Here is a 22,489-nt window from a genome sequence, read left to right as displayed (position 1 = left end):
AAACATTAACATTAGCTTGAAACCACAAATAAACTAAATTAAAAAATGAAAGGAATTTAGACATTATCTATTTTTGATTACTTTGAATTGGTCTGTTTTCCCCCAATTTATATTTCATTATCAGTACATTTTTGAAAGGGTATTTCTTTTAGTTTACATACATTTTTCAGTTATGATTCAGATCAATCACAAATAAAAAAAAATTCTGTGAAGCTAGTCACCTTCCCTTCAACATTTATGTTTCAGTTTCCATTAGAAGAGAACTTTTCATATTTTCCTTTAGTTTATCAACTTTTTCCTTAAATGTCATTATCATGGCATACATTTTGCTTGTAGGTACCTGAAGCAAATATGCACACAATAACCTTTAGTGGACTCCGCTCCTTTCCAAAATAAATCATACAGAAAATGATCACTGACAATTTGAAGTTAAAACCATACGCAAAGAAGCCAAAAGCTTGTATTTCGACAAACAGGTTTTTTTCTTTTTCGAACCGCATTTCATGACACCACAATCCAGTGCACCCAGACACAGTCTGTGATCCTTAGGAGGCAGGAGCAGGTCTTACCTGATCAGCCCCATTTGAAGAAAGCAGAAAGACAAGACATGTAGAATCCTTATGACTTGGGAGAGCATTCTCTTGCTCAGTCCGTCAGACCTTGTTGAGTGGTTTGCGTTGATGATCAGAGGAGTTTTAGCCAATCCACAAAGCAGCAGGTAAAACTAGGCAACAAGGCATGGTGTTGCTGAGTGATCCGAGAGAGCTCGCCTCTGTGGAAAGTTCTGTCTGGTCCCCCCTCCCTCTCTGTCTCTCTCTCTCTCTTGCTGGCTGTAAAATCCACAACAGTCTCCTCCGTAGTTGTCAACAGCAGTGCGTGTGAATCCAAATGTGCGTATGTGTCTGTGTGTTTGTGTATGTGTGTGTGTCCGTGTGTCTGTTTTGGAGCAGAGTGTGCGCTTTTTCTCTTTCTTTCTCTCTCTTTTTTATAGCCAGCTGCTCGCTCCAGGAATTATAACGGAGCGGATTTAAAGGGCCAGCAGCACATTTGTGGCTGCCGCGACCCAGAGAGAGCGCATTTAGACAGAATGCGTGTGTAAGTGTGCGTGTGTGTGTGCGTGTGTGTGTGTGTGTGTGCGTCTGTGTGTATGAGTCTGTGTGCGCGTGTATTAAGGGCTTTTGGGTGGTATTCTCTGAGGGATTGTTTTCACAATGCCATAAGCTGTTTATTTCTCTCCCCACAGTTTATTTCAAAATTAAAACTCCAGTAAGATAGGACTGCAGAGGAAATAAGGAGGGTGTTAGACAAGCAACAAAAACAACAGAGGCAAAGAGAGAGACATAGAAATAGTGGAATAGATATCTCCAGAGAGGGTTAAAAGAGAGAGAGAGAGAGAGAGAGAGGAATAGCTATCTCCAGAGAGGGTTAAAAGAGAGAGAGGGAGAGATAGAGATAGAGGAATAGCTATCTCCAGGGAGGGTTAAACGAGAGAGAGAGAGATAGAGGAATAGCTATCTCCAGAGAGGGTTAAAAGAGAGATAGATAGAGAGAGAGAGAGAGGAATAGCTATCTCCAGAGAGGGTTAAAAGAGAGAGAGGGAGAGATAGAGATAGAGGAATAGCTATCTCCAGGGAGGGTTAAAAGAGAGAGAGAGAGATAGAGATAGAGGAATAGCTATCTCCAGAGAGGGTTAAAAGAGAGATAGATAGAGAGAGAGAGAGAGAGAGAGGAATAGCTATCTCCAGGGAGGGTTAAAAGAGAGAGAGAGAGATAGAGATAGAGGAATAGCTATCTCCAGAGAGGGTTAAAAGAGAGATAGATAGAGAGAGAGAGAGAGAGAGAGGAATAGCTATCTCCAGAGAGGGTTAAAAGAGAGAGAGAGAGATAGAGATAGAGGAATAGCTATCTCCAGAGAGGGTTAAAAGAGAGAGCGGGAGAGAGGAATATCTATCTCCAGAGAGGGTTAAAAGAGTGAGAGAGAGAGAGAGAGAGAGAGAGAGAGAGAGATAGAAGAAAAGCTATCCCCAGAGAGGGTTAAAAGAGAGAGAGAGATAGAGGAATAGCTATCTTCAGAGAATGTTAAAGAATGCAGGGGAATATGGAAAGAATGTTTTTTCCTTTACTCGTCACATATTCAAATGAAGAGGACAGAGCTACATGTTTTCAGTGCAAATGTAAAGGCAGGTGCCAAACCATGTCTAGGTAAGACGTTGAAAGACATAGAAACCCATCTTGATAGACGAAAGGGAAACAGAGATGTGAATGCCTTCTGAACAGTTAATCGGCAAGAACATCTGGTACATTTCTATGGTGTTTTATTGCGTGGTAAAAATAATAGGGCCAGTAAAATAAAATACATGTATGTGGGTTTCAGTGGAGCAACGTTAGATTTTATGTGCTTTAGTTGCTGTAGAATGAGGAAGGGGGGGGGGGGGGGGATATCACTCCTGCTTTCTGCAAGCTGCTGTTGCTGAGCCCGTGTTGAAGTCATTTTCCACCAGGTGTTTTTATTGCTCACGTTTGACTTTTCCCCCTTATTTTGCTGGCAATGCTGAGTTTTTCAACTGCTAAATGCCACCGAGTGAATCATCCAAAGAGGCTTTATGAAACAAGAGGGAGAGAGTGAGATGAAGAGAGAGAGAAAGAGGGAGGGAGGGAGAGGGAGATACAAAATCAAAACACGACAGCAAAGCGATAGGCGAATGTAAGCTTTCTGAGGCCAAAATGCTGGAAGGAGCCATTAATGGGTTTGTAAACTTGAGATCAAAGGGCCGCAGCTCGACATGACAAATCACTCACGGGGCCTGACCATCAAATTGCTTCTGTTCCAGTCATCCGTCTTGCCGGCAGACCCCCCTGCACACTTGGGCATCTCCTAAGGAGATAAAGGTCTCGCTCTTTACAATCTGTGTGTGTGTGTGTGTGTGTGTGTGTGTGCGTGTGTGGTGGGGGGAGCTAAACGAGATTAAACCCTCAAAACAATTATCTCTCCCTGTTACAGAAGCAGCCTTATTAAAGATGCATTGCATTCTGCCACACAAATGAGTTGGAAATATAATGCCGGCAGTCAAGGACTTATTTTTCACCCTCCTGCTTGAAGGCCATATTTTAAAGAAAAGAAATTAATAAAGAAAAGGTCCTTTTTATCTCTTTTTCGCTTCCCTGTTCTATTTTCTTTTTTGGGTGGGGGGGTGGGGGGGGGGCAGCTTAAGACGTGGCTCATCCCTCTGGTAGCCGGCACACAGAATGTCACACAGCCTGCACAGACACACACACACAGACATGCACACACACAGCCTGCAAAGACACACACACACACACAGAGACATGCACACACACACAGCCTGCAAAGACACACACACACACAGACATGCACACACACACACAGCCTGCAAAGACACACACACACACACGCATGCACACTCACACAGCCTGCACACACACACACACACACACATAGACATGCACACACACACAGCCTGCACACACACACACACACACACATAGACATGCACACACACACAGCCTGCACACACACCAGACACACACACACACATAGACATGCACACACACACAGCCTGCAAAGACACACACACACACACACACACACACACAGACATGCACACACACACACAGCTTGCACACACACACACACACACACACACACACAAACACACAGACATGCACACACACACAGCCTGCACAGACACAGGACCTACAGTAGGCTGGCGAGGAAGCGCAGATCTCCTTTGGAGTTCCCTTTCTGCTGAGCTGGAGGTTTCCGGCACATGACCACCATGGCAACAGACTGACCCCCCACCTGTCACATTATCAGCCCCAACACACAGAAACATGCGACTGGGAATACATACAAGCACATGCACACACACACACACACACGCATGGACACACACATGCACACACACACACACACGCATGCACACACACATGCACACACACACACACACACATACCCACACACAGAAACATACGACTGGGAATACATACAAGCACATGCACACACACACACACACACACACGCTTGTGCACACACACACACACACACACACACACACACCGTAGCACACCATTTTTTACATCGGCCCAGCTCTCAGGTCAGTGGGGGAGAACAGGGTTAGTCACCCACATCATGATCATGTGAGGTGGAGGCAGGAGGAGCTGGAGGACCTGGAGCAGAGCAGGGGGAACAAAGAGGAGGAGGAGAAGGAGGAGGAGGAGCCACAGGTACAGGTGGAGGTGGCAGGTGCTTTGTGGTGAGAGGTGTTACAGAACGTGGCCCCCCAACAGCCTCATCTCCCAGGGATGAGATGAGAGCTGCACACCCACTAGAAGCTGCTGCCTGCCTGGGGAGCTGACATCTGGGGAGCGAGGGCACATCTGTCAGCCACACAAGAGAATCGCAGCCGTGGAGGGAGAGGCGGAGAGCGAGCGAGACAGAGAGGGAGAGAGATGGAGAGCGAGGGAGACGGAGAGTGAGGGAGAGACGGAGAGCGAGAGAGACGGAGAGCGAGGGAGAGACGGAGAGCGAGAGAGACGGAGAGCGAGCAAGACGGAGAGTGAGGGAGAGACGGAGGTAGAGCGAACCCAAATATAGTCGAATATTAATGGCGCGTGACGTCCTTGCCCCATTGGTCGGGATGACTTGGCTGCAAATCAAGTCGTGAATACACCCATTTGCTCACAGCGTCTGACTCTGCTTCCTGCCCTGTCCAATCACTTTGTCTGTGTTTTGTTTAGCGCTCTCTCTTTTTTTTTGCCTGTTTGTTTTATTTTTTTTATCCACATCCCCATCTGCTCTTCTTAATGTTGAACAATGCTACCCACGGAGCATACCATATTGACCCCACCATCAACAAGTTGCAATTAGATGCAACGTGTTGATGAAGCGTGTGCTCTGCTATTACGTTCGTCTGCAAAAAAAAACAAAAAAACAGTGAGCATCATGGGAAAGACAGGAAAATGGTTTTCACGCCTCTCTCTCGCAATTCGTGAACACGATTAGACCAAATTGACGTAGGTGAGAAGAAAGCGAGCCACAGTCTGAACACACAACAGCACTTCACTAAAGAAGCGCTCAGACAGCGTATTAAATCCCAGCTGAGCCTAAGACGACTTTGCATCCATCGTTCTGTGGAAGTGTCTACTCTGGTTCTACTCTGACACACTCCTGAGTTTAAAACAGTGCTTCCAATGTGGGCTTCAGATGTAACCATGGCAATGGATGTGCGGGGACTGATAAAGGAATTCTAGGAAAAGATGGTTCCATTCCAATGCCTTTGGAATTACCTCAGCTGACCCAATGCAGACTGCTGGCATCATCTGTCAGTAGAAGAGACTGGTGTTACCTGGGAAGCATCCGCATACATTTGTAATGCTATACACATCATTCTCTCACCCAGGTCGTCTGCCCAGATGGCCTTGTGCCTTTTCACATTATTCATTTACAACCACAGAGCATGGCAGCCATTCTTGCTGGACATGGTTTACCATTTCGTCAACCCTTGCCGTCTCTGTTGTGTGCCTTGCATGTAGACAGGCAAAGGTCCCTGCAGAGACGGATTAGGTCCACCTCTCACTGGGGTTGTGTGACGTTCTGCGTTTCTGTAGGGAGCTCCGCACCCCCCACATGCTCTCTCTCAACTGCCGTTCTCTGCAAGTAGTAGAGGCACACCAGCTGTTATTTCTTTCATTTCTGCGTGTTTGCGTGTGCTTGCATTTTGGGTCTATGGTTCAATGAGTTTTTTTGTACAGCTGCCATATTGTATCTGCTGAGTAAAATAAAGAGGCAGTTCTTGTTCACGTTTTCATCGTCAAAGGGAATAGTATCACACATATTCATATTGAATCATAATGTTTATATTCATAAGCATAGTACATACACATTAACAATCATAATATACATATTCAAAAGAATAATAGATAAATCGTCGCAATCATAATATACATAATAATATACATATTTACAATCACAATTAACATATTCATAGTCATCATACATATTCATAACCCACAATTTGAATCAACCTGAACTAGACATCATTGCCAATGAGCACTCACTTAATCTTTCAGGTCAATCATTGAATATACATCAATATGTCTCAATCCAAAACACGATGAAGGGGATAATACATTTTTGTAGTGTAGCTATTGGTGTGACACAAAATCAATCCAAGGCTGTGCGATAATGAATTCAGATACATTGCTGACTTCTCAAACGCAGAGGAAGAGTGATTTTTAGGCATCTTCACAAGTCTAAATCTAATCTTGTTGAAGCCAATGGCAATTAACATTCACTTGGCTAGAAATGAATTCCTTGTGATTGCCATTTTGGGAGTGTGCAGCAATATATAGGAGAGGGTGGTCATAAGGCTTGCTCAAAGACTGCGGATGTCACCATGCAATTAGAGTTGTGCCTGGTCATATCTAAACCGCTCATCCATAAAGATGTCACCACTCTCTGTAAGGTCTAATAACTTTGGGCTCTTCCTATATCTGTCTGTGCACGTACTCCGGTGTTTGTAAGAAAAAAGGTTTTGGGTTCAACTTCAGGAGAGGAAAAAATAGCTGTTATATTTGAACTGTTGAATTACATGTTTGTGAAGTGTGTCCTAAAGGTAAGATGTGTACGCAAGGAGGCCATAGCTCTACCATGATGTTGGTGGTGACACTCTAAGTGAGGGGGACAGCATCTAGCGAGACCTCAGACACCCAGAGGACTCATTCCCTCTCGAGAGGAGATCAAACAGGCAGCCGGACAAAATGCACGTCAGAAGTCATTGAAGCACTGAGCGCGGTCTGAGCAGATTTAGACAGCATCTTCACACGAGCCAGTCACAGAGGCAACTCACTGTAAAAAAAAAATACAGTCAAACTGATGGCTTCATTTGTCCTTTTTGAAATTGTTTAGCTGCTCTTTTCTTCTCTTGAAATGAACAAAATATGTTTCAAAACATCACTACCAAGCCCATTTGAAATCTTCTTTTTCAAAAACTACGCTGTACATTTTACTTTGCTGCCCTGAAGTCCTTTCACAAATTGGGACAGCAAAGTGACTTTTGGATCTTTCTTCAAATGAATTACAATCTGTCAGTAATGATTTTTTCATGTTGGGTTTGTCCACGGCATATTTGAATGGCCGGTTTTTGTCATTATTTCTAGAGGAAATTGGCAGGGGTGCTTTGCATTCTGTGCATAATGCTCATATTAGCTGCATTCTTAAGAACTGAAGATTGAAACAGCATAAATAAAGGACTTTGAGCTCCATTCTTTTGCATGAGTGCTATATAAATAAAGTTTTTATTATTTATTGTTATTTATAAATCTTTAAGGGTTTATACTGTCAACATATCTGTAAAATATTTACTCACTCTGCATAAAATGAGGAGATATTATATACAGGCTTTAGAGCTGCTGTCACTGTAACCTCATTTTAAATGAGGGAAAAATCTCATCTCTTTAAGTAACGTAAGAACAAAAATGAAGTGGAGCAAAGTTGAAGGTCTGGTTTAATAAGTTTTAAGATCAGAATCTATGTTCCCTTTTCATCAGGACCACGGCTTGAATGTCATACTCCAGCGCACGCAGCATCAGGACCACGGCTGGACTGACATACTCCAGCGCACGCAGCATCAGTGCAGCCCTAGTTGTGGAGACCATGTGCATTGTGGGTGATTTTACTGGGCATTATGTGGATTTACCACGCCATACTTTTCTGCCCTCATTTCTCTACCCCCACCCTCCTACTAGACATGCTGACCTCTTTCACTTTGACCCCACCCCCACCCTCTCCCAGAGCAGCAGCCAGTGGTTGTAAACAGCTGGAGAGGTTTCTGAGCTTTGGCCATTAACATAAATAACCACATGAGCTAAGCATGACGAGGGAAAGGTCACATTTTTATGACAGATGTAGCTACAGCCAGAGGCTATAAGGCCAAAGATGGTGAAGGCGAAAGGACAGAGTCTGTGACTGAGATACCCCCCTTCCTCACTATCTACGTGCACTGACTACTGCAGCAGGTGATTGGTCCTTACCATCAGGCATCCTTGTTTTTGTTATTCAGGAAGTGGTCTTTGGCTCAATTTGGTTCTTTCTGTTAACAGTTTTTCAAGGGTCGCCACAGGTACTGCAGTGGAACTGTGGCTAGGCACTTTCTCTTTGGTGATGAGTCTTTATCTTCAACGAGCTGGAATACATTGACTTTCTCCCTGAGAGTTCACCAGGCAGGGCTCTTGTAAAGTGGGTCTTTAGATAAGGATTCGGACGCCAAAGACTGTCATTCACTCAAAGAAGTCCCTTCCCAGCCTTTCAGACTTTCCCGGGCTCATTCTGTTGGCCTCAAGTGCCTTTCTATGACTGACAATCCCGTCCTTTCAGCCGTAACTGGGGCAGGCAGGAGACGGCTATTTCTGGAAGCCTTCACCTGTCTCTGCCTCACTCATCAACTTTCTTCTCTTTTAAAAAAAAAAAAGTTTAAAAGTTTGAGGCGCGGGGGGCACGGTGGCGCAAGCCGATAAGCCCCCCATTTACGGCCTTCATTGCCCGCGGGGACACAGGTTCAATTCCGGCCTGCTGTCGTTCTCCCGATCCTCTCCCCACGTCTTCTCCGTCTCGCTTCCTGTCCAATTAAAGGCATAAAAGCCCAAAATAAATCTTTAAAAAAAAAGGTTTGAGGCGCAATTGTGTGACCCACTGCTAATGCCTCGAGCTGAGTTGGTCACCATGAACCTATGGTCTTGTCTGGTTTTAGTCCCAAAAGGAGTACTTTGCCCTGTACACATCGCCATGCACCACATCTGCAGAGACCAGCTAATCACATGCATGCTGGTGTGCTGAACACACATCTCAACACACTCAACACACTCACACTCTCCAAGCTGCAAGCTGCCATCCTCCCATAGATCAAAAGTAATGATTTGTATGTTGAGCATGCAGGACAATTACTCCTCTGTCTTTATGCTACATGAAATACAGGGGATGTTATATCAGACCAGAGCAGTAGGTTTTAATTGCACCCCGCCCCAAACCACTAAAGTCCACGCATGGAGCTGTTGTAACAAAGAAATACTAGTCTAATTGCTTCTTCCTCAGCGTATGTACATTTTATGGTTCTGAAAAGGGAGATATAAATCTTGCATATCAATCACTTTCATGAGTGCGTTTGCATAGCCCTCCCTTTCTCGTTCAACCAGCAAATGGCGGCATGTTTGCCCTACTCTTCCCACTCTTTGCCGTCGATAAAATCCCCACCATTTCGTCCTTGCCGCTTGTTGTAATAATTACAGACATCCTCTCCCCTTGGAAAGGTGAGGGCGTTAATACAGAGCAGCATGAACATAGAACTTACATTTCCAAATGGAGAGCATGAAGGAGTTATGTTAATAGAGGACCTTTTTTAATGTGTGGTAGCCTCTTGACCCTCAAGGGCTTTAAGATGCTAGGGCGTAACAACGCGCTGCCTACTTACGGTGGATACTGTTCTGCCTCAAACACGAGGGTTGCGCTTTAATTACACCACTGGCCTGTGCTTAGATGAAGTGTTGACGCTGATATCTTGTTTTTCATTTTTAAAATCTGGTCAGTGGAGCCTGTGATCGAATGACCTTTCCCATGCTTTGCATTCTCCTCCTGGTTAACAGCCATTTGAATAATTTATCAGCACCTTTCCCCTTTGTTGGTGTTTATGTGTGGGTTGCGGTAGTATATAGTATTTAAATATCACACTTGCAAGCCTCTTCCTTACTGCCACAAAGGTGCATATGATATGCTCAAGGTCAAGTAGGACATCATCAAAACAGCACCGCCTAGTCATGAAACGATGCCCGATACCTTGTTTCGGTCTTTTGTTCCTGCTGTTGTTGTGTGTTACCGTGCGTAATCTTCGAGTCCTTTTTAAAAGAGCTGTCATGACAAAAGGCCGCCGCCATTGTCGTGTTTGCCCATGAAGGATGAGACGCATAAAGCATTTAAGATAAGCTCCTGCTAACGTGTGATGAATGACTGGAGGTGGAATAAATTGGTTTAGATGCCTCATCTAAAAGGACAGCGCTTTTACTCAAGTGCTACATGCAGATGTAGAACAGAGATGAGTTTCATTGAAACTGGTAAGGATAAAATATTCCGCATGGGTTTTTTTGTGTTCCGTGTATACCTGTATTGTGTTTAATGGATATTTTTTGCAAACAGTGAACTAAGGAATATTTCCAATGCGGAAGCAAGAACTATATGAAAATTACTTTCCCAGGGGAAAAAATGTGAGGAGGAGTTTCACAGCACAATACCAATCAGCTGTGAAATGAGTTTTGGAGGAATTTTGGCCTAATTAACACCATGTTTATCGACCCCCACGGTGGTCGGAGTCAGCCGAGCGGTCAGAGTTTATTTGTTTCCGTCTGATTGTTATTGATGGTGAGAGCCAAGTCGCGGCTGCAGTGTGGAGACGCTTCCGTAAAAAACGCAGCTAATAGGTCTGAGAGGGAATTGCTTGTTGTGGCGCTGGCCTGTCCAGACTCTTGGCCTTTCTCTTTCATGATGAGGAGAAGGAGGGGAGAGAGAGGAGGTGGAGTGCTCTTTAGGGGAGGACTGGGAGCGAACCACTGCTGACCCCTGACCCCTGATGCAATTTTTACGAAAGTCCACAACTGTAGAGCAAAAGAGTTTTTCTGGCTTTTGACGTCAGACAGAGATGTTCGTCATTAACATGGCTGCTGCGGTGCGGCTGCTGGGATTCACTTGTGTATTCATGAGCACGATTAAAAATGTATGCTGTGATTATGTTTGATTTGACAAAAAAGAAATTAAAGAGAGCGGCGTGGAAGCATGCGGAATCATTTCCTTTTCTAATGATGTGTGGTGGCATGTAATTCAAACGGAAGTACTAGGGACAATATGCAGTCCATTATCCTTTGGCATCATAGAAAAACATATTCCCTGCATCTCTGAGCCTCTTGTGGTTGTTCTGAGCACCAGGCACTAGCTGTCTGTGAAAATCAAATAAGGTTGGGAACAACCACCAGGAAAACAATTTACTGTCTGTTTTTCTCTCTGCATGTGCCTGATACCCCTGGATGGACAGGCACTTAAGTACCTGCTGCTGTTGCCAGTTTCACTTTCTTCCAGTCCCCATCTCCTCTGTGTTCCTATACTCAAGAGGCAGCCTAATCTCGCTTCCTATACTCAAGAGGCAGCCTAATCTCGCTTCCTATACTCAAGAGGCAGCCTAATCTCGCTTCCTATACTCAAGAAGCAGCCTAATCTCGCTTCCTTTAATCAAGAGGCAGCCTAAACTCGCTTCCTTTAATCAAGAGGCAGCCTAAACTCGTTTCCTATACTCAAGAGGCAGCCTAATCTCGCTTCCTATACTCAAGAAGCAGCCTAATCTCGCTTCCTTTAATCAAGAGGCAGCCTAAACTCGCTTCCTTTAATCAAGAGGCAGCCTAAACTCGTGTCCCTGGCCCGTGGAGTCTTGCCATTCCCACCACTGCACCCTTAGGAGCGGCCTCATTGGAGAAGGGTTGCCTCGACAGACTCCGAGAGTTGGGGTACCCAAGAAGTAATTCAGGTTTTTTTGTGTGTTTTCAGAGATCCAGAGAGATCAGGGAGACACTGCCATGAACATGTGCGGGGCACACTTCCAGAAGTCTCTTCAACAAGTGCTTAACAAGAGACAGGGAGGAAGGAGGAATGCTTCATTCTTTTGTTTACTCAGAATTCATCCTCAACAAATCAAACGTATCCACCTCCAAGGACATGACCTTATCCGTTCTGGTTGAGAACAAGTAGTTCTGTCCAAAAATCAAAATACACCCACAGTAAGAAAACCCCAACAGTACAACAATCTTGAGACCAATTAAAAACAGAAGGCAAGAAACAGCTGACCTTTGCTATTACAACAAGTTCATGGGTCCGCTGAAAACACACTTGTCAACAGTTTCAGTGGATGCAGGGAAGCTTAACTGAAGGACCCGTCCCCACTCTCGTGATATGAGGTTTTAACACGATCATTTAGATCAGGGGTCAGACACCTAAGCAATCATGAGGAACCTCTAAGTATGCTCTTTATTCGCAGGTCAAATGTAAAGAGTATTCAGACTTCTGCCACTCTTGTTTGGTGCTAGAAACAAAGAGCAAGATGAATCGCGGTGAAGGTCTGAGGGAACTGCTCTCACTACGCAAGCATACTCTTGGGAAGATGTTTGACATGGAATTTCCTTTCAGCTTTATTTTTTCTTTGTCCCAAGCAGTTCATGCTTGAAAATATGCCTTGTTAGAACAAATTTCTTCAGTGAAAGCGAAAAAATATCTATTTACTACAAGGCACTCTTGATATTTGGCTCGATTGCACAAGAAATGCCCAATTAGCAGTTTTGTGATGCTGTATTTGTACAGCAGAACTATATAAACACAGATGTCTCCGCTGCCAAGCACGAGTTGTTCTGAGGTAATCCAGCGATCCACCCACCGCCTCCTCTCCCCAGCCCCCCTCGGCACGGCGAGCCGGTCCGACACTCGTCAACCACAGCTCAGCCTGCGCAAGTCACCAGTCATCCACACACAGAGCCTCTGACAGTCTGCACCTCCCAATCTAATGTAGGTTAATTGCTTCCCACCTCGGCTGGATAATTCATTAAGCCCTTTGGTGCTGCAGTCTGACAGAGTAACTCGAAGACTCCCGGGAGTGCTAGCGTTCAGTGTTTCGGATGATCGCTCCCCGCACCACACCCCCAGCGGATTCCGCCCCCATCGCTCCATCATGAGCCCGTGGCGTGGGCACTGAGGGCGCTGGGAACAGTGATGTGTTTGTCTGCGGGATTGCCGAAAAGGGAGGAATCAAACGACCCCTGCTAATTGCAGCACTTCCTTCATACATCAGTGAGCCAAGTGTAAATAATTCAATGCTGCATTGCAGATTTGTGTTGGTAAAGGATCCCCAGATGCAACCAACAGTGGAAGGGGTTAAGGGGCCGAGGGTGAGAGCAAGGGTAGAAAAATATGTGTGAACATTCAGCCAAGCAGGAAGTACGATGTTCTCGCTTACCACCCAGTCCGAAGCATACTCAATAGTTGCCACTAGAATGTGTGAACACACAAATAAACTTAGATATTGATTTTAGCTCTTTCTAACAACTTGACCATTTAAGGACATTACGCTGTTTGTTTACTACAGACATCCCAAATGTCTTACCTCCTTAATGTTGTGGGCAAGGCTCCGCTATCCTATGAGGATTGTGATGACAGTCACATCCATGGGTTATGATGACTGTTATTGTAGTGAGACTATCAAAATACACACAGAGAAATAACTACGCACATTGACACATTTACTATACTCTGATACTCTCTCACAGTTCATAGGTCTGATAGTAAAAGAACACACATACAGATAAGGATAATGGATACAAAAAGTCGCTTAAGAGAAAGGAGTCTGCTATTTACAGTAAAGGGACTTTACTAACTTACCACTGAGACAAATATGTTGTCCCTCAACAAAATGAATTGGGCTTACGTGGCATCCCATTATGAGTTTAATATCCTCCATTTTAATCATTGTTACATAGCTAATTGCACCAAATTAGCCTCTGTCCAAAGGTCTTTGCAGTGGTAAATACCAGCATCTATGAACCTGTGAGGACCTCACCTCCATCATGCTGTTCCTGCAAATGTCAAGATGGCACTGAGCGGCCTCACACAAACCACTCAGTGTCTTCCCAGGTATTTCCTCAAGACTGTGTCAGATAGACCAAATGCCTGCCTCTCTCCCCCCCCCCCCCCCCCCCACTCTCTTTCTCTCTCTCTCTCTCACTCTCTCAAAATCAAATTCACAAAATGCCATTATGGATTTCCAACTTGAACACTACCCCTTTGCTCTTAGTGACATACAGTATTTGCCAAAACACAGGATTTTTTGCTGTTTTTTACTTCTCTCTCTCCTCTCTCGCTCTCTCTACCCACTATCCCCTTTTACACAAACCAACTTTTGCTCTTTTATCTTAGTTTCAAGCTCCTGGGACATATTACGTTTTAAAAGTTTGGGTTTCCTACCCAAACCACACACACATATACACACATATACACACACACACACACACACACACACACACACACACACACACACACACATATATATATATATAAATATATATATACAGTATACTGTATATATATATTTTGAGATTTAAAGTTAAACAAAAAAGAACTCCACAACTCGCTGTGTTTGTGTGTGTGTCTGTGTGTGTGTGTGTGTGTGTGTGTGTATGTATATTTGTGTGTGTGGATGCCTGGATGTGTGTCTCTGTGTGTGTGTGTGTGTGTGTGTGTGTGTGTGTCTGTGTCTGTGTCTGTGTGTGCGTGTGTGTCTGTGTGTGTCTGTGTGTGTGTGTGTGTGTGTACATCTGTGTGTGTGGATACCTGTGTATACAGTATGTGTTTGAAAAGCACACACAGCCCAGGTCTACTCATTCTCCAGTGTGACTCCTCAGGCTTGTTCTCCACCCCCCTACCCCCTCTTCCCATCACTGGATGCCCTCCTGCTAGACTGATGACATTAGCAGAGGTCTCGCCTCGGATCCAGCAGCGGGTTGTGGATCCCTCCTATGCCTTCATCGCTCAGATCCAAGCCCCACTAACCACAGAGATACTTTGATAGGTCCATGGAGCACGCTGTCAGCATCCACTGTGAAATGCAGGAAACTCACTGGAGTCCTGTAAGGCAGTTCACTCGATCTCTCCCTCACTCCCTCACTCACTCACTCTCTCCCTTCCTCTCTCCCTCCCTCCCTGCTTCCCTCCCTCTCTCCTGCTGCCATCCCCTCTGTAATGCAAAGGAATCAACAGAAAACACTTTCAAGAGAGTTTCGAATCCCCCAGCATGACAGCTTGCTAACACGCACTCTCCTCACGTATGAATTAGAATCACAAACAGCCTGCCTGATACAGCAACCTGCTGACGGAGAAGTGAGCTGGACACACAGCTCCAGGGCGAAATCTCTCTCTTTCTCTCTTTTCCTTTCTTTCTGTCTCTCCCCCTCTCTCTCCCTTTCTCACTGTCCCTTTCTCTGTCTTTCTATCTCTCCATCCCGAGTCCATTTTTCTAGATTTCCGTAAACTCCCTGATGCTCACTCCCAGCTTCCCCCCCCCTCGTTCTTACTGCCCAGGCACTTCCCTTTTTCCTCTCCTAATGAATACGAACAGCTGCATAAAATTGAATAAAACACTAACAAAGCAAGCTGAAATCCAATCAGCGGAAATGAATGGGGGTTTTCCATGAGGCCAAGCAAGTGTATCTAATCCCCTTAATTGGAGAAAGCGTCCACGTACTGCTTCCCTTTTTCCTGCAATGTCTGGAGAAATCTAGGGCACACAAGGGCCTCGAACGGCTGAGTTGAATTGGACATTGCATAAACAAAATGCATTGTAAACGCAGGCTAGGAGAAAGTTCCCCCAGGAGAGAAAAACAAAATGGCTGTGACTTACACAAGTTACATCTTTCTTTGTCTGACTGGATTAGAAAAAGCAGCCCTCGGTGGGTCTGAAAAATTGCCTTAAAGTCCTCTTGTACGTTTGAACTCAGGCGCAATGATGAATTCAATTTCAGCGCTCGGACCACTTGCTGCAGCGCCAATTTTGTTGTAATGATTCCGTCTGATTGAAGAAGAGGCAAACAACAGGAACCAGGTAATTTTGTCGGGGGAAAATATTATTGCAATGAAACAGCTGAGATCCACCACGGGATTGCAAGCGTACCAGCTTGAATCATGCAATCATACAAGGCCCCTCACAATAACAACTGTCAACTCATTTATGGGGGGTTAGGGTAGGACTGGGGGTGGGAGAGAAGAGTAATGAGTTTTATGTGATCTCCACACACACTGCATGTAAACACATTTGGACTAATGACACACTCACAAGCCAACCAGGAGACGTGATAATGGCTTTCTTGTCTCCTCGTGAGGAATAACATCCATAAATATGGTTAATTGGACGTCACGGAAGGCCAAGGTAAGACAAAACACTCAACAACTAGACAATTTATGTTGAGAGTGTTCAGGAAAATAAAAAATCGCCAGAGAGGGTTTAGGGATAAATAGCCGTATGTACAGGGGTAATCCAATAACTGCCATCTCCCCAAAGGACAAAGTGGGTTTGCGTGATATAATGATTAACAGAAAGAATAAAGAGTTGTCTTTCTATTGTGTCAAGCGTTTCTGACATGGTCATAATGATGACCCATGGGGAGAAATGAGAACATTCAGGGCTCATGTTGCGGTGTTAATCATCACAGAGTGTCCATGGCAACTTATTCCATGATAGAATCCTTGCTGCTAAAAAAGGGTACAGATAAAAAGGTACCTAGACAAGCAATGTCCTCAAACTGTACTGTATGTCATGGCCAACTCGGAATTCTTTCTTTTTCGTTTCATGCTCGAGTCAGGTAACCATGTCTGAAAGTTCTCCCACGCATCTCTCCCCATTGAGTCGTAGAAAGTCTCGGTCACATTCATGGTCACATTCACATTCATTCATTCGTGCTACATAGGTGATTACTCCTGCTGCCACCACAGGCAGATAATTTTTCATTTACATGGCCCCACATTGTGTTATTTGTTGGCAGGTTCAGTGATTCAGGTTCAACTCCTGCCCTGTCAACTATGTCCACGCCTGCACAGGTTCCGTGTCAAGGTCAGACTGACCTCCAAGAAAGACTGCCGCTGTTGAGTTTCCTGGCAGCAATTCCATGATTTTTTTCTCAGTGTACTTTTTCTCTTGTGTGTCTAAAGGTAGGTGGTAGAAATGACAGTTATCCCATGTGCTTTGAGCGCACCCAAAGACCTGTTTCGTTTTATATGACATACACCTCCTCAGGAAGGAAGATTGTAGCCTGCGTTTACGCCCCCCCGCCCCCCCCCCCCCCCCGGACACACACACACACACACACACACACCAACCACCACCACCACCATCCCAATGTCCCTAGGAAATGTATATTATGTGGAGGCTTCTGTACATCAGCAGGGTGGAATCTCATCACAAAGTGGAGTGGTTTTCCTGATAGATGCAATCATGTGCTATAATTCAGCTTGGCTCGCTCCCTTCCCTTCCCTTCCCGAAGCCAGGAGACGGCCCTCCACGAGATGGATGTTCAATAAACACCGGCTTGCCGATACACTCAATGCAAAGCAACTGTGGTAAATGGCACAACCCAAGGCCCAACAACACACAAATGTAAAAACCGATGGGGCACAGTTGTCTCCGTGACAGATGTCTGTGATAAGCTGCCTCTTGGTGGAGCACCAAAGCAAGTCGTCGAATGAAGAGATCACAATACGACCCTATTAGAAACCTTTTAAAGGTTGGTTACATTTATTACTATGACAAAGGACCAGTAATTATACCTTAGGCACCTCATGAAGAATTAACCATTCAGAGTCATTCGTTTCCTTCCACGGCTGCTGCAGCACATTACCTGCAAATGGGTGAACTCGAATCGCCTCATGTAAGCCACAGTAACCACCAGAACCTTGAACCCTGCATAATGATCCCGCTATCCACATGGCAGCAGTAGTGGTAGTGGTCGTTAAATAATAATGCGATTGGAAGATTCGGAGTGTTATTCATCCATTGTATGTATTATCTCTTTCAGTCACAGTGCTGATGTGCACTGGCTTTGACGTTACCCTGTCCTGAATTTGGAATATCTGTTTGAAGGTGCCACTGCGTCTTGTGGACTCAAAATAACAAACATGTACAAAGAAAAAAAAGCACTTCAAAGTTCAGCTCCTATGAATATCCCAGTTTGTTTAGCCTTGAGTAGATTTGCAGCCACATTCTTCAAGATTACCTTCATTGCTCCTTCAATAGGGATCCTTAAATGATTCATGTGCCCTAGAATATTTGGATGGTTAATATAATCCCTTGTAGTGCTCTGTAAAACTAGAGTACAGTTATGTCTATCAGCTTTTAACTCCATGCTTTACTGAACACACACCGGAGAGTGTCAACACTGCACACAGAGTGGATGTTTTAGGACAATAAATCACGTTGCATAAGTCATCGACAGCTTACAGCTTCTTGTGAAAAACAGGGGGTGTCTGTTTGGCACTGGCTAAAGTCTGCCTCAGAGAGCTCAGCTCAATCACATTGCTTCACCACAGCACCTCGGAAATGTAAGTAGCCTCAAGGTTTCTCCACCCCTTTTTTTCCAGAGGTCCCAGAATGACGCAGATGATGAGGTCTAGGAGGTTGCTGGTGTTTGATGGAAGAGGGAAGGACGAGGGGGAGAGGGGCGCTCCATTTCAGGACTGAAAGTACACTGCCCGGAGTGTTGCCTTCAAACCCCCCCACCCCCCCGCCCCCCTCTCCCCCACCTCTTCCCTCCCTCGCTCGCTCCCTTCCTCTGTCTTTCTCACTCACTCCATGCCCTCCACAGTTACTATTCTCCTGTACTGACACGGTCTCAGTCTCCGCTGCTAATTTAGAACTGGCTGGTCAGCAAAGACCTGGCTTTGGTGTGAAATGACCTCTGGACGACTCCCCTGCCATGTTCAAGGCAACTACACACCTCACTTTGGATATCATGGGATGCCAGACACAGGCTGCCATTTTCCTGAGTAGTAGCATGAACTATATATAGCCCTAAAGGTTCAATAGTAGTTTCCTCCCCCTCTTTTAAAACATCATGCCAGCGCGGCGAGGCGTCCTTGTCCTCCATCCTGAAGTCGTAGTTGTTGAGAATGTCTGTAATCTTTGCCCACCTGCAGCAGCAGGTATAATGAATATCATCACACTTCAAAGGCACAGGAATAACTTTTGCACACCCGCTCTTGCATGTTCACCTTTCCTTAACTGGATGAAACTTGCCTCATCCCAGGCAGGATTGGCTTGGAGAGTTAGCCAGGTATATAGAGGGCTTAGACGGGCTTATTTAGGATAATCTAAAACATGGCACGAGAGAGTAGTCATCACATGTCTGGAAGCCAGACAGCCGTCGTTCTTTTCTCCCTGGCAGCCCAGCGAGCGAACGAACGAACGAGTGCTGCACGGATGCTGCTCGCCTGCTAAAATATTCAGCCCGTGCAAGATGAAATATGTATGGCAACAGTAAAACAAAAACACATCGTAGCGTACCACGGCACCGGTGTGTGTGTTTTCTCTTCCCTTTTCCTGTCAGCAAGGTGAAGGGGAAGATGCTAAGCAGGCGGCCTCTTTCACTCTGTCCTGGTGTCTGGTGGACTAGGTGCGGGGTACGGCAGCTCTATCTTTGGGCTGCAGGTCAGGAAGTGCTAATAGACACAGAGCACCGCTGTGAATAAATATCCCTTAATTGAGTTATTTTCTCAGTCCCAACTTATTTGGAATCTCATTGGTCCTCATCAGCCCACATCGATGTTAAAAAGTGTTGATGAGAAAATTATATTTTCACCCATGAAGTAATACCTATAATACGCATAGCGTGGGAGTCCAATTAAAATGGATAATAATCTCGGGAGCCAGCGCCCTCGCTTCCATACATTACAGGGATTGGCATGTTCCGAGATTTAATTCCACCCCGTACATTCTTTCTTCGATCGAAGAGGAACTTATCTTATCGCTCACTTAGCTGTGACCTTGGAAGGAAGGTGGTAATTTCCTTGCTAAATGAAAGTGACTGAAATCAATCAAACACTCTGATTTGAAAAAATCAGAAATTGCATTTATTTGCATCCCCCCCCTCTGATCTCTCCCTCCCCCATCCACCTGTTCGCAATTCACTTTTTGCAGAGTGATACAGGGTTGGTTAATGCAGTATGTGTGCGCGCCTGCAATGATAATGAGATAATGATCAGGTGACACTCCTCCTGGCCTGATCTGTGGGGATGTGTGTGGGGGGGTGATGGATGCATGGAAATGAGATGGGATGAGCGACTGTGAATGGCAGCGTAGGGAGATGGGCTGATAGAGAACAGAGACAGAAAGAGAGAGAGAGAAAGAGTGGGGTAGAGGGCCAGACAGTGACTGATGGGGCGTGTCCACAGCTATCGGCTGCGCTGTGACCGTCCACCGCTGCCGCCGCCACCACTGCTGCTGCCACGCCGCATCCCACTGCCCTTTGAGGAGGAGGAGGCGGGGAGTGGCGCTCCATAACTCAGAGGCAGATTGTGGGCTCGGCGGACAGAGGACGGGGGGCTGGCTGCCGCTGATAAAGCCCCGCGTCCTTCAGAGGTGAGCGGGGAGGAAAGGAGAGCAGACGGTTATGCAGGTGAGCTCAGCCTGCTCTGAGAGAGAGAGAGAGAGAGAGAGAGAGAGAGAGAGAGAGAGAGAGAGAGAGAGAGAGAGATAGAGACAGAGAGAGAGAGAGAGAGGAACGAACGAGCCGCGGGGAAGACGTGGGTTCTGCTGTTTACCCAGCTAATGTGTGCAAGGGAATTAATCCAAAGCTTAAAGCAAATGAGATTCATCCTGGTGCCTTTTCACAGCTCCCATTAGGCCTATCAGCCAGTATTCACACTGTGAACCATGCACTCCTACCCAGGAAGCCCACGGATAAGTCCTGGGTCTGCTTTTTTATGTACTACGCTACACCCAGTATTTGTCTCGCATACTTATCCTCAGATGTCCCCAAAGAACAACTTTAGAGTACTGATGATCTCCTTCTAAAAGCGACTGATCAGCTCACTGCCACTGCCAAAGGGAGGCATGCGGAATAATTCCCAATAGCCCTAGATAAGAGTCTAGGGAAATAAGTCAATTAATGTTCAAAATGTTTCTGTATTTGTACATAAACATCTCATCTTTGTGTCTTGTCTTACTTACCAGTATATTTGCAGTCCCATAGGTCTGCATGGATCGTTATTAGTAATCAGTTGTATCTAGTCTTCTTTAGTGAGCTGATGAATAGCTCTGCTGAGCTGTCAATGCAGAGACATTAAATGGTTGTGATATTCATGCTCACACGTCCAAAGAAGTCCCATTCGCTTTATACTGGGCAAGGACAGTGTGAAGAACTCACTCGCATAAGGCAGAAATAAGTAGGCATAGAATTACGCAGGATGTAGCTTTAAAAAAAAATGTTTTTCCTCTCTTTGTTTTGCATTTGCTTAGTTTTTATCTCCAAAATCAAAGACAGAACAGAATGAAAGCAATGCTGAGCAAATCAGTGATTTATTGGTGCAAAAAATGTTGGGTTACTCACAGAACATTCATCAGTGTATCCATGTGATTTTGTGCTGGCTGCACAGATTACTTTGTCTGCTAATACATGCATTCTTGACAGGAAGGATCAGCCGGGTTTAAAATAGAGAAAGCAATCATGTCCCATTTGGCTGCTTTCCTATTTTGGATATGACTGAGTCATGGCAGTGGCATATGTCTACGGGTGTCTTGCCGTGTGCAGCCAAGCCATTCATGTTCCCGGGCCTGTCCTTGGTCATGCGTCCATCTTGTTCACTAAGCATACATCCATTTTCCTTCACAAGATGTGTTTTGTCATTGTGACACATTGGCTTGAAATGAATGGTGATGAATCACCCAAATGTAATTCATCATGTTTTAGAAGGGAGCAGTAGGTTATTACAGTTCTCTGAAAACAGAACGTTAAGATATGTCAAACAAGCCATCTCGCAACCAAAACTTCACATTATATTGACAGTTTGGAAATTATTCAACAACAAATACACTCACACTTAATTATATAATTTGCTAACAAGTGACAGCTTCAATTTTATCTATAACATAAAGAACAGCGCCCAGAAACAGGCTTGTTCGACAACCATTCTGTCAGGACGAGGTTGTCTCTGGGTCAGGACTTGAGAGTGTAGAGTTGGTGTGGTGGGGCCTGGGAGAGTCTCAGGGGGCCTCAGTACATGTTCTTCTAATTAGCTCCCCTTTCAAATTCACTTCCAATCTATACTGTCAGCTGAAAAGTTCCCTTGGGTCGATCTATCTCCAATTTTAGCCGCACCACCACCATACTGTACCATATCGGGACGGGTTGTGTAAGAGTCGTTCTGGTGGGAAGGGAAATGAGGAGGAAGAAAACTTCAGAGCATCTGCATACAACCAGGAACTCCCCCAAGGGGCGTCTGGTTCTGTGCCCTTCCTAGCTTTTCTTGTAATGAAGTAGTGAAAATCAGATCAGACTTGGTGAATGAAGGTGTGGACAGTGTCCTCTGCAGATGAAGGACAAAGTGCCAGCTTAATGAACTTTCAACACCCTGATACATTGTCTTGACGTTCAGGCGAACCATCTGTGCTCCAGGATATAGTGTTTGGAAACCCAACTATCATAGTGCATTTTTGATGAGGATGAATAAAAAAGAACAAAGAGGACAATTTAGGTCTTTGGGTACCACAGATCATGAAGTGATGTCCACAGGGTGTGTTGCTTTGGATTCTGGAGTGACTCTTTCTAAACGGATGGACGGAAGCCCGTGAAGTTCAATGGAGAGTTCACATTTGCTGATCTAGATTCGACTGCATGTGGGACCAAAACAAAG

The 22,489-nt window shown here is 45.2% G+C and overlaps 1 protein-coding gene across 1 annotated transcript in view; it reads right to left on the bottom strand.

Annotated features, from left to right (window-relative positions):
- Positions 1-637, bottom strand: part of glra4a (glycine receptor, alpha 4a) — a gene marked incomplete at both ends in the record, with an annotated part of 38,412 nt that extends 37,775 nt beyond the window's left edge. The window contains one exon of the mRNA XM_080840323.1: positions 570-637. Within this exon, the coding sequence (XP_080696449.1) occupies positions 570-637 (68 nt within the window). The remainder of the gene's footprint in view (positions 1-569) is intronic.
- Between the last annotated feature and the right edge of the window lie 21,852 nt (positions 638-22,489).

Source organism: Sprattus sprattus (assembly GCF_963457725.1).
Source record: "Sprattus sprattus genome assembly, chromosome: 6".
NCBI lineage: Eukaryota > Metazoa > Chordata > Actinopteri > Clupeiformes > Clupeidae > Sprattus > Sprattus sprattus.
Note: the sequence above shows the minus strand (reverse complement) of the source record. Positions and strands in the feature narration are given on the sequence as shown.